Below are 12,614 nucleotides of genomic sequence, written 5' to 3'. Positions count from 1 at the left end.
GAACTGGTCTTCTTGATGCCAAACACACATATTTTATTTATCGATGAATGGAAAGGAAGAGAGAGAAGAGAAAAGTCTGTATCATCATCATTATCACCTCTCGAGATTCAATTCTTATTCTTACAGCAAGAAAAATTCATTCTATCCTTTCATCATCATAATCGTCGTCGTTATCATATCTAAAAGTGTAAACAAGGAAAGAACACCCAGGAAAACCATCAGAGGCATACACACAATTCACCATACTAGCACCTTCGATTCATCTTGGACAGCACAAGGTATATAATTCCCTTGAACGACAATCAAGGACAAATTTCGAACAGAGAAAAGACAATTTCACTTTCGCTATACAACTTTCTATATCCCTCCTTTCGTGTAGAAGAGTTCGTTCCTGCCACAATAAGCGAATTGCATCTAGTGCTAGCTCCAACCTTCTCGTTTTCCTTTCTAGATAATATATATATATATATATAGTATCAAGGAAAGAAATGTCCATCTAGCCTAGCAATACCTCATAAGACTCTTCCGACACCCACACTCATCCAAGATCTATAAATTCAAGATAAAGATAACGATCGAGATTAAATGAAGATAAAGGATGGTAAAAATCTCCGTCTCGTTTCCAATCCATCGATCAACATTCAAGAAATCCTTTGAGATCTGTTGCATATCTTCTACTATTCCAATTTTCTATCTCCCCTTTTCTTTCTCCCTAAAACTCCCCTTTCGCCTGTTCCGCCTTTCAATCCTCGCAAGCGGTAATTTTATGTAGTTTATTCATCTATCTATTCTTCCATCTATTCAGTCATCTATATATAACCTTACATACATACATACACAGATTCCCATCAGAACCCCCCCCCCCCCCCCCCCCCCCCCGCTCGCCTCCAAAAAATGGAAACCAATAGAACCAGAAAAAAACACAATCACAATTCTATCAAGCCTTTCCACAATAACAGACTCAATCGCCGGCTATCAAAGAGAAATCCCATCTTCCAAGATCCCCCCCCCCCCCCCCCCCCCCCCAAAGATATACAGTTTAAATAAACAGCATCACAAACAAACTTTCCAATCTCGAGTTTGGAATGAGTAGTAAGCAAGAATAAAAATACCATATACAAAATCTTCCAGCCAAACCCCCCTCACAATAACCCCATCCCTACCCAATCCAAGGCAAAACCGCCCCCTCCTCAATAACCTCTTCGCTCCTGACCCCCTCCCCCCGCTCCAACCACCTCGTAGTTACTCCACTCCTCGCCCTCTCCTTCTCACACTCAAACAACTTCCTCTCTTCCCCCTCCCTACCCCAGCAATCCCTCCCTGCCCTCTTCCCCCTCAACACCCTCCCCGTGCCCCACAAGTCTCGTTTCCACTCACCATACCCCTTCTCCCTCTCTCCTCTCAGCGTATCTTCGCATTTCTCCGCGTCAAACTCCGCACTCTGCTCATTCATAAAATCCGGATTGATTCCCTCAAAGATAACTTCTACTCCTCTCCCTTTCCCCTTCCTACTCTTTTCCTCTCCCCCCTTCCCTCCCCTCTCAACCTCCAACCCCAGCCCCAACCCCCGACAATGCAACTCCAAAAACCTCTCCCTCTTAAACCCCAAACTCACAATCGATATTTTCCCCGGCCACGCCCCCGTCGCCCTCCAAAACCCCACCAACCCCCTCACCAAATTCTCCCAACTATCCAACGCAGCCTCCTCCAAAACAATCCTCCCATTCTCCAAATCCCCCTCCCCCCACACCCCCATCCGCACCCCCACCTCAAAATACCCCCTACTCTCACTCTTCTCCACCTCCCTCCTCGTACACCCCCCACTAACAACCAACAAACTATTCTCGTCCCCCCTCCACAATTCCGCCGCACGCACAATATGCTTCATGAATGTCAAGTGTTCGCGGCCGTCTTTTTGGAAGGGAGCGAGCAGCCATGAGGATTCGAGCTCGGGCGGTCCGGAAACATAAATAGCGTGGCAGGTGAGCAGGATGAGATGCATTGTGATTTTGAATCTGGGAGATTGGGGATGGGGACGGTGATGGTAATGGTAATGGTGATTGATGAATTTATCATACGGATATATGTGGATTTTATCAAAACGAATATTTAGATAGGAAAAATATATATCAAGAAACTCACTCACTCACCCAACATCTTAAATCTCAAATCTCAAATCTTGAGGACACTTCCCTTCCCTTCCCCTCCGATCCATTCGATTCGGTTAACCCAGACAATCAAACCCCACCCCACTCCCAGATCATGCACATGCACTCGGAAACCTCAAAAACCTTAACCAAACTACCTATCTACCTTCCTACCTACCTCCCTATATATAGTATCTCCACAATCAACTGAACCATTCAAGATTAACTCGGTGCTAATTTTGTAGAGTCTCCTTCCTACTATCTATCTATCTATGCATATTCCTCTACCTACCTAGGTATCTACATCCTCCCCCTACTTCGGTTTTACTTCCCGCTTGTTATATCCCACATCTCATACTACACATAACACATCACATATCATTCACACTCATAAAAAACCCCCTTTCCCAAAAAAAATTGTTATTCATATTTCGTATTCCATATTCCACATTCATAACCCCCCAACTCTCTCTTGATATTCTACACTCCTTCTCCTTTCCTCATCTACAACGCTTACCCCCTCCACCCTAAACTCCATCCATTCTACACATAGAATATCACCCCCCTTTCCGTCACAAGAGACCAAGTAATATAAGTCATGCAATCATAAGAATTCCCAAATCCCCTCGCTCCTAATGAATCATGAAAGAAGTAAAAAATTTGTAAAATCATGCGAGTACATATAAAGTGTATGCACCACCTCCCCTACCAACCTCCGCTAACTGGGGTATCTTTGTCCTATCCTATCCTATCCATTCATTGCATGTCCAGTGCATTCATATCTTAAACTCTCGATTCTCGAAACCTCATTTTCCTCATCCCTCCCTCATCTCTTCCCTATAGATCACTAAACACCTCTAAACATCCTAACAATCAAAAACCACATCGCACCAATAAACTTGAAACAACTCAATCCTGCCACACTCCATAAAACCACAGCCATGTAAATCGTACTCTTCGTCGTATCATCAGTACCGGTACCAAATTTTTCCAAGCCCGCCGTACTAAGCACCGCACTCGTGAGTGCAAAATTACAAACCAACCAGAACAACACTACCGAAGATCTGAACCATTTATAATAGTCCTCTTGCTTCTCTTCTGCCGAGAATTCACGTTTCTCAGGTGGAGCTTTGATCTGAATCTTGCGCATTTCCGATTCATATTGGGCGTTGAGATCACCGTCGTCGGTGGGAATATTGACGTCGACTTTACCACCAGCTTTGAGCACAGCGGATGGAAGTTTCTCGGCTTTGTCATCTCCTTTTGTACCCCATGTAATATCGTGAGTGTTACAGAAAGCGTAAACGTTGAGAATATTGATATATGTTGGAGTGAGAAGAAGGTATTGAAGGAAAGATGTAAACATGTGCCATGGGTCGAAGAATAAAAAGGAAGAAATGAACCAGAGTAGATAAGTTGAGGCGAGAGAAATGATCAGAGTATAGAAGATCTGATTCTTGATAATATCCGTCCAGTTGAATTCGTCTTTAGCAAGTTGAGTTTGGATTGATTTAACCGTGATGAAAATCGAAGCAAACATTAGGTATCTATTACAGTCAGTAGGAGAAAATTAGACAAAGCAGAAAATACTCACATCATGATAATGATCCAGAAATAAACCATAGACATATAAACTTTGTTCGTTCCTTGAGGTCGATTTCCCAGCGCCAGAATAAAACAGGTCAAAAGCGTAAACAAGTAAAGCCATTCGAAAACAACACCAAGAATTACACCAACGTTACCCAGTAAGTCAGAACTTCCGAGAGATGTAGTCAAGATGTGAAAAACCAAGAAGAAATTACCAAGAGCGAACCAAGCGAAGATCATGTTAATAGTTTGATATGTGAATTCAATCAAAAACATGATTTTTCGTAAAAAGCTGTGATCACTTCGGAAAATTTGATAAAAATGAGCAAGAGCATAGATAGCAGCGAAGAAACTTCCGTTAAGCCATCTTCGACGTTGCAAAATAAGTTCCGCCATTGTATCTGGTACATCGGTTTCTCCAGTAGCAGACTTGACGTATTGTAAGATCCAGTGACAATTTCTCTTTGATACCAGTTCGAAACACAAAATACGATCTTCGGCAAGGTACATGTTGGCAGTAAAAATACCCGCGTTTGCTCCATGCATCTTCTCTCCTGCAAAGTACTTCTCCAGTGGTCCATTTCCAGTTTTATCGTTTTGTAACGCGACATATCGATATGCAGAAAAAGCACCTGGCAACACCGAAATGAACCCAAATGCCGATTCAAGAGGTTTGTCCAGAATATTACTCATCTTGTACTCGAAATTCTGGGTAGCAACCAATGGATTGACCAAATTCTTTCCTCCTGGGCCCAACATAGCTTTGATCTCACCACAAGCTCCTGCACAATGTGGTTCCAAATCGAAAGCTTTCCATAGATGATAAATTGAGTCCTTTCCTGGTTTTGTACCAGCATCGAGGAGTACACAAATGTTGGGATCAAGTACTCTACCAAAGGCTTGGAAGAACCATCTGTGAGAGTTGATCTTTTTCTGATTCTTTTCCTTCAAACAGAAAAGCAATTGAACGGGTTGCTGTTTTGGTGTGAGTGTAACAATATCCTTTTTCAAAGAAATTCCGACTTGAGTCGTATATTCATAGATGTGTGCTGTCACGTCCTTGCCATTGACTTGTTGCTTCGCAATTCCGTCCTGATAAACCCCCAAACCAGCCAAAACAGCCCTTGTTCTTGGATTGATTTTGGCACGTCCATCACTGACCACACACACTACGATCTTCTTCCAAGCATCCTTGCCCCATGTTTTACTGTCTTTACGAGTGCACATAAATTCAATGTTCTTGAATACTCCGTGCATTGTTCTAGCAAACAATACATCATCTTCATTATACATTGTGACAACGATGAAGAGTTCTGTGTGTCGAGGCTTTGCGAAGAGTTTCTGTCGCAATGTAAAGCGCTCCTCAAAAAACTCAGAGGGGTCGCATGTTGCGGCTGAATATCTCATATGTGTGAACTCATCTCTCTCCGGCGGTGGTGCATGATTGACTTGATTTAAAAGCTTGGGAGGAATCGGACAATCGAGTACGAGATTTCCATTGAACAGTTGGACTTCCTTGACCGTCTTGTATCTTCTTAACGCAGGTACAGGTGTCGCTGATGGAGATTGTACCGTCCCGTCATAACCACCTTTGTAATCAGTGCCACTAGCTGAGTGCGGATCTGGCCCATAAGGTTCATGCGATTGTAGAATTGGTTGATGGTCATCATCATCATTGTAAGCGTAGGGGTCTTGCCCTGGGGCATAGTTCTGTAGAGGGTGTTCTTCATGAGGAGAGGGTTGGTATGGAGGTTGGTAGTAAGCATCGTGATGCGCGTTAGGATCTAAAGAATATTCCGAGTCGTAGCTTTGACTGGGATTGAGGGGCATGCGCTGATGGTATTGATTTTGATCTAAATGTTCGACCGAATACTGCATGATACATGTTAGCTAAGATCACATCTCTCTGCAGGCACAAGGCACACCCAAATATGTACTTACAGATGGTTGAGCTTGCAATTGATCACTCGGCGTTCCAATTCTATGTGCCCCAGGACCCATAGGTATCTCTAGATTGTGCATTCCAGGACCGGGTGAAGTAGTATTTGGTCTGCCATATGGCGCATCTTCTAGTTGGTACCCTTGAGGGTGCGGCGATTGATGTCTATTATTCATATTGTAATAATCGTCTTGGCCTTGGCCCGCCGGATCTGTGGAGGTTGAATATTAGAAAGGTTTATTGTAAATAAACAAAAATGTGTATTTCGTAAATGGGTTTCTTCACAAGAAGAAATGATGTTTCTGTCCTAGCAGGAGGATAAATTGGATGTTTAAAGTGATTCAGTGTTCCATCAAGGAATCCTTCTTCCGCAGCAAAGTTCAACTCGAGCGTGCCCTTTCGTGTTGGTTGCTATGCGCCGCAAAACTGGATACACTGGCCGACGTGAATGGTCTTAAGACAACAATACGATCTGATTCCAGTTTTGAGAATCATTCACTGCCATCACCACACGAAACTCGGATAATGTGTGCTTGGAAGGTGGAGAAGAGATGTGCGAAATTAGATAGGAGGACGAGGACATACCTAATCGATTATAGGACATGGTATCGATGTATCAAATTAACCGTCCTATTTGTGATGAGATCTGTGGGGTGAAGGGGATTGCGTGGGAGCAAAATGAGGTTCCTTGCGATGGGCTCACGCTTAGTTGGGAATGTCTTGCCGTCAATCCTCTAGGGACGATGTGCAAGGTTGCAGACGGACGGTATTGATGCGTAGGGTTGGGATTAGCTTTTCTTCGCCCCTATTCTTTCCTTCCTTGTGCCGCGAGAGTCAGGATACGAAGGCACAGAAGACAGAGTTTGGAAGAGAGGACGCCTTTTTTTGGTTTAGGTTGTTCCGAGTAAGATGGAATTCACTTGTGAGAGGTGGTTTCACCTTGAGGAGGGCCGCGCATTAAAAAGGATGTTAGAAAATCGGTAGGGATTGCAAACAGAGTGGGTGTTGAGAAAGTGGTTGCCAAGGCAAAGCAATCCTTGAATGTCCCTTGCACCTCTCGTACATGGTGGTGACTATCACGTATCTCGTCGAGTCGTCCTCTGTGGTGATACATGGACAGTTCGAAGGTTTCACATTATCAGATATCGATATTGATATCGATAGTGGGAGCTTGGGGGTGAAGTTGGATGGCACGGAGCAGATTTCCCTGCCCTCTCAGAAATGACGCTGGGTATCAGTATCTGAGTAATAAGCTCGATAGTGGTCTTGGATCTGGAGAGATAAAGATCTACAATAATACATCATGAATTACATTCTTTGACAACCAACTGGCCCAACCTCGAGCCCGCCTCTCGCACCGGGCACTTTTCATCTCGCACTTCTATATCAGAAAACCTCTTATTATCGCTGGTGGCTGCGAAGGATCGCTTTGTCAAATCATCATCACACGAAGCGCTGCACGACCTACATCCTAATGAGAGTTGAGGGAAACACGTCGCTCCCAGAACTAAGAACTCGGAACTCAAAACTGTCTCAAAATAGAAACTTCACTAAAGACAGATGCATTCAACCGCACACGTGCACATGGCGAGGTACCGCAGCAAGACTTCACATTCTCCTTTCGTCCAATCAATGATCATCTGGACTTTCATACACACCCAGGTAGCCCTGTTGGGGCAATACAGATGCGGCTATGCAAGAGATGCCACCGTCGGTACTCTAAAGATCCATGTGTGAGAGAGCCTTTGATCCGAAAGCTTTTTTTATACCTTTTGGAAGCCTACGTTTGAGGCTGAGTATAAATGCTCAAGCATCTACGGTATGGCTTCTATGTCATTGATCGATTTTCCCCATTTCCCCGACGTCACATTATGCTTTATATTCATACCTAGCTTCGCCTGCACGATACTTTCACGCGTTGGAGAGTAGATCCTGAGGTTCTCGAGGTTCTTGCGTCTCTCAAGTTCTTGGACATGGTGGCTGAGATGTCCAAAGATTCGCGTTCATTCATCGGCGATGGCTGTAAGTGGTTCAAGCGATTGCAAATACGAATTAAGGTAACGTATATGCAGTTTCTTTCAGCTGTTGAATGCTGGCAATGCATTTTGGTAACATCGTCAAAGATTTCACACATGTTTGCTGTTTTCGAGGTTCTCCATTCGAGTACCTGATAATTATCCAGTGGGGTTCCCATGGTGGGGGAGTTTGCTTCAACGGTCGTGTCAATATTTATGCCAGCCTTTATGCGCATGGGTAATCACATCGTATACATGAGAACGTTGAAAGATCTCTCTGCTTCGCATGCTTGAGACTTGTGGGTTCCCGAGGATGCGATTGCTATTCGTCTTGTCAGCAATCCATTCGCCTGGACATCGTTTCTTTGAGAGGAGGCTTATGTTGACAGACACTTATCATCCCCATCTTCGCATAAGAAACACACTCACCGACATTTTGATAATGACATAAAAAAATCACTATGAAAAGAAGACTTTCCCATGCATGTCATCGTGAAGGCAAAAACCTTCTCCAAAAGTCAAATTGCATCCCCCACTAATACATGGACTAATGGGCATTCATATAATTGTGATCTCTATCCTTCCATCTAGATCATATATACATGGCATCATGGCATCATGGCATCACGGCATCATAACATCAAACCCCCTTCATTTCTCAACATCCGGAAAAGTCGCCTTCAAGAAATTCTTGGAAAACCGCGTACACTGTTCATAAGCAGCCTTGAATCCATCATTGCCACCATAATAAGGATCGTCTACTTCCTCGGGGCTAGAACCTCCAGCATACTCTCCAAATAACATAACCTTGGCTTTCCCCTCAGTTCTCTTTTTTAGAGAGAGGAGATCTTCAAGATTGTTGCTATCCATAGCAAAGATATAATCAAAATTCTTGAAATCATTGATAGATACCTAGACGAGATGTCAATAAACAAAGTGCAACCAGCCGCAGAGTGTAGTGTAATGCATCGAACAAAGCTTACCTTTCTAGCCTTGTGCTTATAATCACAAATTCCATTCTCTCTAAGCGTTGCCATGGTACGTGAATCTGGGGAAGATCCAGTATGATAGGCTGCAGTTCCTACATCCAAAAATTAATCTCAAAATATATGAAGGAAACATTAACCGGAATGAAGGTACCACATGAATCAACATTAGAGACCAAGGATGCGTAAGGACCCTGGGCAACCATGGATCTGAAGATTCCCTCCGCCATGGTTGAACGACAAATGTTTCCCAAGCAGACGAACAAGACTGAAATGGGTTCTGTAGACATTTTGGCAGATACTGGAGTTGCTTGTTAGGTGTATTCGAGTAGCTTTTGGAGTTCTGTGTTGGATATGAAAGTGTTTATGAAAGTGTTCGAATGGATATCTTGAATCAAGGAAGAATTTGATTTGATGATCAATTTGCAGCCACCCGACCGTTGGGATCCGAAATGGATTTTCCGATGCCGATATCGATATCTTTCGTTTCGATTAGTTATCCCTCCTTCATTTCGAAACAATGCCCACCACATCCACATCCACATCCACATCCCAACTTTCATTTCTCAATCAATTATCAAATAATACGACTCTAAATTAATCGTCAAGCTGGCCATTGATTCATCCGCTCCCTGCATGTCTTTGCTTCATTCACCGCGGATGCAGGTGTAAGATAGGGAGCCGATCAATGGGACCTATCGATTCAATATATTCACAATGTCAGCCAAGACTGGTAAATAGGACATCCAATCACAATGGTGGGATACCTGCATATGTTCCAGGAGTAGTGTACAAATACCAAGGCGCGGTGCATCGTTCACAGTTGGGACAAGGCGGGGATACTATCCGAATCCGGATGGTGATAAACCTGTACAACTTCATATCGGTGACATTTCGAGTGAAATGCAGGACGTGAGCATGAGGGTATATCCAAACCGTGTCGAGCATGCAGGCCAAGCCGCATTGTAAGCTGAGATCAAGTAATGGCATGATGGACAAGACCAGGAGCCAAATCTATGTCCGCGCCTTGTGTCCATCTCATCCTATGTTTCTCGAGAGAGCGATACCACGACAACGATAGATTGAGAACGCGCAACTTTCAAGGCTAGAGTGTAATGGTATAAAATCTAGTAAATCACAACCATCATAGACTTAATTAGATCTTTGAGGACGACAAATGGCACCATTTGACCAAGAGATTCGGCCGATAGCACCTGCCTCTTTTGTAACATATACTTCACATCTTTCTTGGCTTACATTAGGTGAATGAGATAACAATACTTTTTACGATCTACCCCTCTTCTGTTGAGCCGATGGCGAGGGCCATCAATAAAGTATAATCAAGTACAAAAGGAAGCCAATTCCCATCTCCTTGATCACTTTTCTTCCAAGTCCAACCTCGACACCTCGGATTTTCCTGGTGTTCCCTTGTTGATACATCTTCATAGTCCTTTCTCGGGCTCAATATCGTGAGTTGATCACAATTACTAAAAGGAGAATTCAATGTTGCTAACACACTAACTTTTGAAGATCAGGATGAAGTTCTCTCGCGTGGTTTCTGGTTTGGCAGTATGTAGCTTTGCTGCATGCGAGTCCTCCCTGGAGCTCTTGGAATCGCTTCGCGAAATTCCTCAGGGTTGGGCTCAACTCGAGAAACCTCGTCCACACAAGACGATCAAGCTTCGAATTGCTTTGGAACAACCAGATCATGAACTTTTCGAGCAAAAGCTTTATGCTGTTTCGTCGCCTGATCATATTGAATATGGCCAACATCTTGAGCGTGAAGAGCTTAAACGATTCATCAAGCCAGCCGATCAATCTACTCAAGCTGTTCTATCATGGTTGGAGAAATCTGGTATCTCCGAGTCAAACATTCACAATGATGGAGAATGGATCAACTTCCGTACTTCCATCAAGCAAGCGGAAGATATGTTGAACACCACTTTCCATTATTACGCTCATCAAGACCAGAAGCAGAATAAGCAAATTCGAACCTTGGGATATTCCATTCCAAAAGAGATTTCGAGTCACATTACAATGATTCAACCTACAACCAGATTTGGTCAAATTAGAGCACAACGCAGTCAAATATTCCGTGAGGATTTTAGTGCTCTTTCTTTACCAACACTCAACACTACTGCCTGCAATGTCACAATTACCCCTCAATGTCTCAGAGATCTTTACAACATTGGAGATTACACTGCCAAGGCAAACCCTGAGTCACGTCTAGGAGTTGCCGGATACCTTGGCCAATGGGCGAAATATGATGGTCTAGAAGCTTTCTTGGAGAAATATGCTCCATATGCTGTTAGCCAAAACTTTTCCTATGCACTCATCAATGGAGGTTTGGACACACAAAACTCAACAAACAATGATGGAGAGGCGAATTTGGATATTCAATATGTTGCTGCCATGGGTTTCGATACCAATATTACTTACTACAGTACCGGTGGTCGAGGAGATCTCGTTCCAGATCTTGACCAACCATCGCTTGACGATAATCAAAATGAACCATATTTGGACTATCTCAACTACATGTTGAGTCTCCCAAACAATCAATTGCCACAAACAATCACAACTTCATATGGAGAAGATGAACAATCTGTTCCAGAAGCTTATTCTAAAACCGTGTGTAAAATGTTTGGTCAATTAGGTTTAAGAGGTGTATCTATTCTCTTTTCTTCTGGAGATACCGGTGTAGGATCAGCTTGTCAAACAAATGACGGAAAGAACACGACAAGATTCTTGCCTATCTTCCCAGCAGCTTGCCCTTATGTTACTTCAGTAGGAGGCACTCGATATGTGGAACCAGAAGCAGCAGTTTCTTTCTCATCTGGTGGATTCAGTGATAGATGGCCTCGCCCTTCATATCAAGATGATGCTGTTAAGGGATACTTGAAGATTTTGGGTTCTAGATGGAAGGGTCTTTACAATCCTAAGGGCCGTGGTTTCCCAGATGTTGCGGCACAAGGTGTTAGATTCCATGTTGTGTTAGTATTTTCTTCCCATATAAAGTGGCTTGTGAGTTTTCATACTAATATGATGTTTTAGTGATGTTAATCCTATCACCGGAGTCGCAGAAGATCAATTACTTTCTGGAACTAGGTATTACTGATTCTCTTATTTCTCCCTCATACCCTAACATCTTATCCGTTTCCTCTTCTTCTAAATCCCAATTCATCCTAAACACAACTAACATCTCCCACTAGCGCATCCTCCCCAGCTTTCGCAGGTATTATCTCCCTCCTCAACAATGCCCGTCTAAACGCTGGTCGCAAACCCCTCGGTTTCCTCAACCCTTGGCTCTACTCAATCGGTAAAAAGGGTCTTACCGATATTGTTCATGGAGGTAGCACAGGATGCACAGGAATTGATGTGTACTCCGGCTTACCAACTCCATTCGTACCATATGCTAGTTGGAATGCGACAAAGGGATGGGATCCAGTGACTGGATTAGGAACTCCAGATTTCGCAACTTTGTTGAAGTTGGTTAATAAGAAAGATTAAGTTATTCTAGGATTAGTGGGGTAGTGAGGAGGAATGAGGGGAGTGAGTTGGGAAAGTACGGAATGACTTTGTCTCACTCGGTTACGGAAAACGGTAATGAATCCGGAAGCTCATCTTGTGAGATTGCTTTTGTTGGTCGTAGATAGGATAATACAAACACAAATACGCGTACAACTTTTGAGTATCATATCGGGTGTCAGTGTAGATGTATGTATATATGTATGCGATATGATTTAGAAGACTCTTCTGCTAGGGAATTTGAGATCAGATGCATAGGTAGGTAAGTGTATGAAGACAAAAAACTGCTTGTGAGGATTGAGTAATCAGATTACTATTGTGATTTTCCGAGGATGGAATGGGTATGGGTATGAGCGAGGGTATGTGGTATATGGTATATGGTATATGGTATATGGTATATGGTATATGGTATAGA

The 12,614-nt window shown here is 43.3% G+C and overlaps 3 protein-coding genes across 3 annotated transcripts; 1 reads left to right on the top strand and 2 right to left on the bottom strand.

Moving 5' to 3' along the window:
* Positions 1–2,355: 2,355 nt before the first annotated feature.
* On the bottom strand, positions 2,356–6,909 carry BcCHSI. The gene is made up of 4 exons (XM_024694912.1): positions 6,259–6,909; positions 5,676–5,884; positions 3,742–5,606; positions 2,356–3,694 (listed from the first exon to the last, which is right to left on the bottom strand). Exons 1-4 carry the CDS (start codon positions 6,275–6,277, stop codon positions 2,995–2,997), a joined length of 2,793 nt encoding a protein of 930 aa, XP_024550705.1. The 5' UTR covers positions 6,278–6,909; the 3' UTR covers positions 2,356–2,994.
* Positions 6,910–8,181: 1,272 nt separating this feature from the next.
* Bcltp1 lies at positions 8,182–9,208 on the bottom strand. Its single transcript, XM_001546595.2, has 3 exons — positions 8,829–9,208; positions 8,672–8,769; positions 8,182–8,600 (listed from the first exon to the last, which is right to left on the bottom strand). Exons 1-3 carry the CDS (start codon positions 8,962–8,964, stop codon positions 8,340–8,342), a joined length of 495 nt encoding a protein of 164 aa, XP_001546645.1. The 5' UTR covers positions 8,965–9,208; the 3' UTR covers positions 8,182–8,339.
* Positions 9,209–10,075: 867 nt separating this feature from the next.
* On the top strand, positions 10,076–12,368 carry BCIN_09g01190 (hypothetical protein). Its single transcript, XM_024694911.1, has 4 exons — positions 10,076–10,143; positions 10,205–11,664; positions 11,726–11,779; positions 11,884–12,368. Exons 2-4 carry the CDS (start codon positions 10,211–10,213, stop codon positions 12,179–12,181), a joined length of 1,806 nt encoding a protein of 601 aa, XP_024550704.1. The 5' UTR covers positions 10,076–10,143; positions 10,205–10,210; the 3' UTR covers positions 12,182–12,368.
* Positions 12,369–12,614: the final 246 nt, after the last annotated feature.

The sequence above is a fragment of the Botrytis cinerea genome, chromosome 9, assembly GCF_000143535.2.
Source record: "Botrytis cinerea B05.10 chromosome 9, complete sequence".
In the NCBI taxonomy this organism is placed as follows: Eukaryota; Fungi; Ascomycota; class Leotiomycetes; order Helotiales; family Sclerotiniaceae; genus Botrytis; species Botrytis cinerea.
This window is presented reverse-complemented; position numbering and strand designations above follow the sequence as displayed.

Excerpts from the sequence above, each read along its gene's own strand:
- BcCHSI (XM_024694912.1), bottom strand. Across the intron at positions 5,607-5,675 it reads AATTGCAAGCTCAACCATCT|TATTCGGTCGAACATTTAGA; the intron begins GTAAGTACATAT and ends TGTATCATGCAG. Across the intron at positions 3,695-3,741 it reads TTCTGGATCATTATCATGAT|ATACCTAATGTTTGCTTCGA; the intron begins GTGAGTATTTTC and ends TGACTGTAATAG.
- Bcltp1 (XM_001546595.2), bottom strand. The coding sequence starts at position 8,964 with ATGTCTACAGAACCCATTTCAGTCTTGTTCGTCTGCTTGGGAAACATT. Across the intron at positions 8,770-8,828 it reads CTCTAATGTTGATTCATGTG|GAACTGCAGCCTATCATACT; the intron begins GTACCTTCATTC and ends TTTTGGATGTAG. Across the intron at positions 8,601-8,671 it reads ATAAGCACAAGGCTAGAAAG|GTATCTATCAATGATTTCAA; the intron begins GTAAGCTTTGTT and ends CATCTCGTCTAG.
- BCIN_09g01190 (XM_024694911.1), top strand. The coding sequence starts at position 10,211 with ATGAAGTTCTCTCGCGTGGTTTCTGGTTTGGCAGTATGTAGCTTTGCT. Across the intron at positions 11,665-11,725 it reads GGTGTTAGATTCCATGTTGT|TGATGTTAATCCTATCACCG; the intron begins GTTAGTATTTTC and ends ATGATGTTTTAG. Across the intron at positions 11,780-11,883 it reads CAATTACTTTCTGGAACTAG|CGCATCCTCCCCAGCTTTCG; the intron begins GTATTACTGATT and ends ATCTCCCACTAG.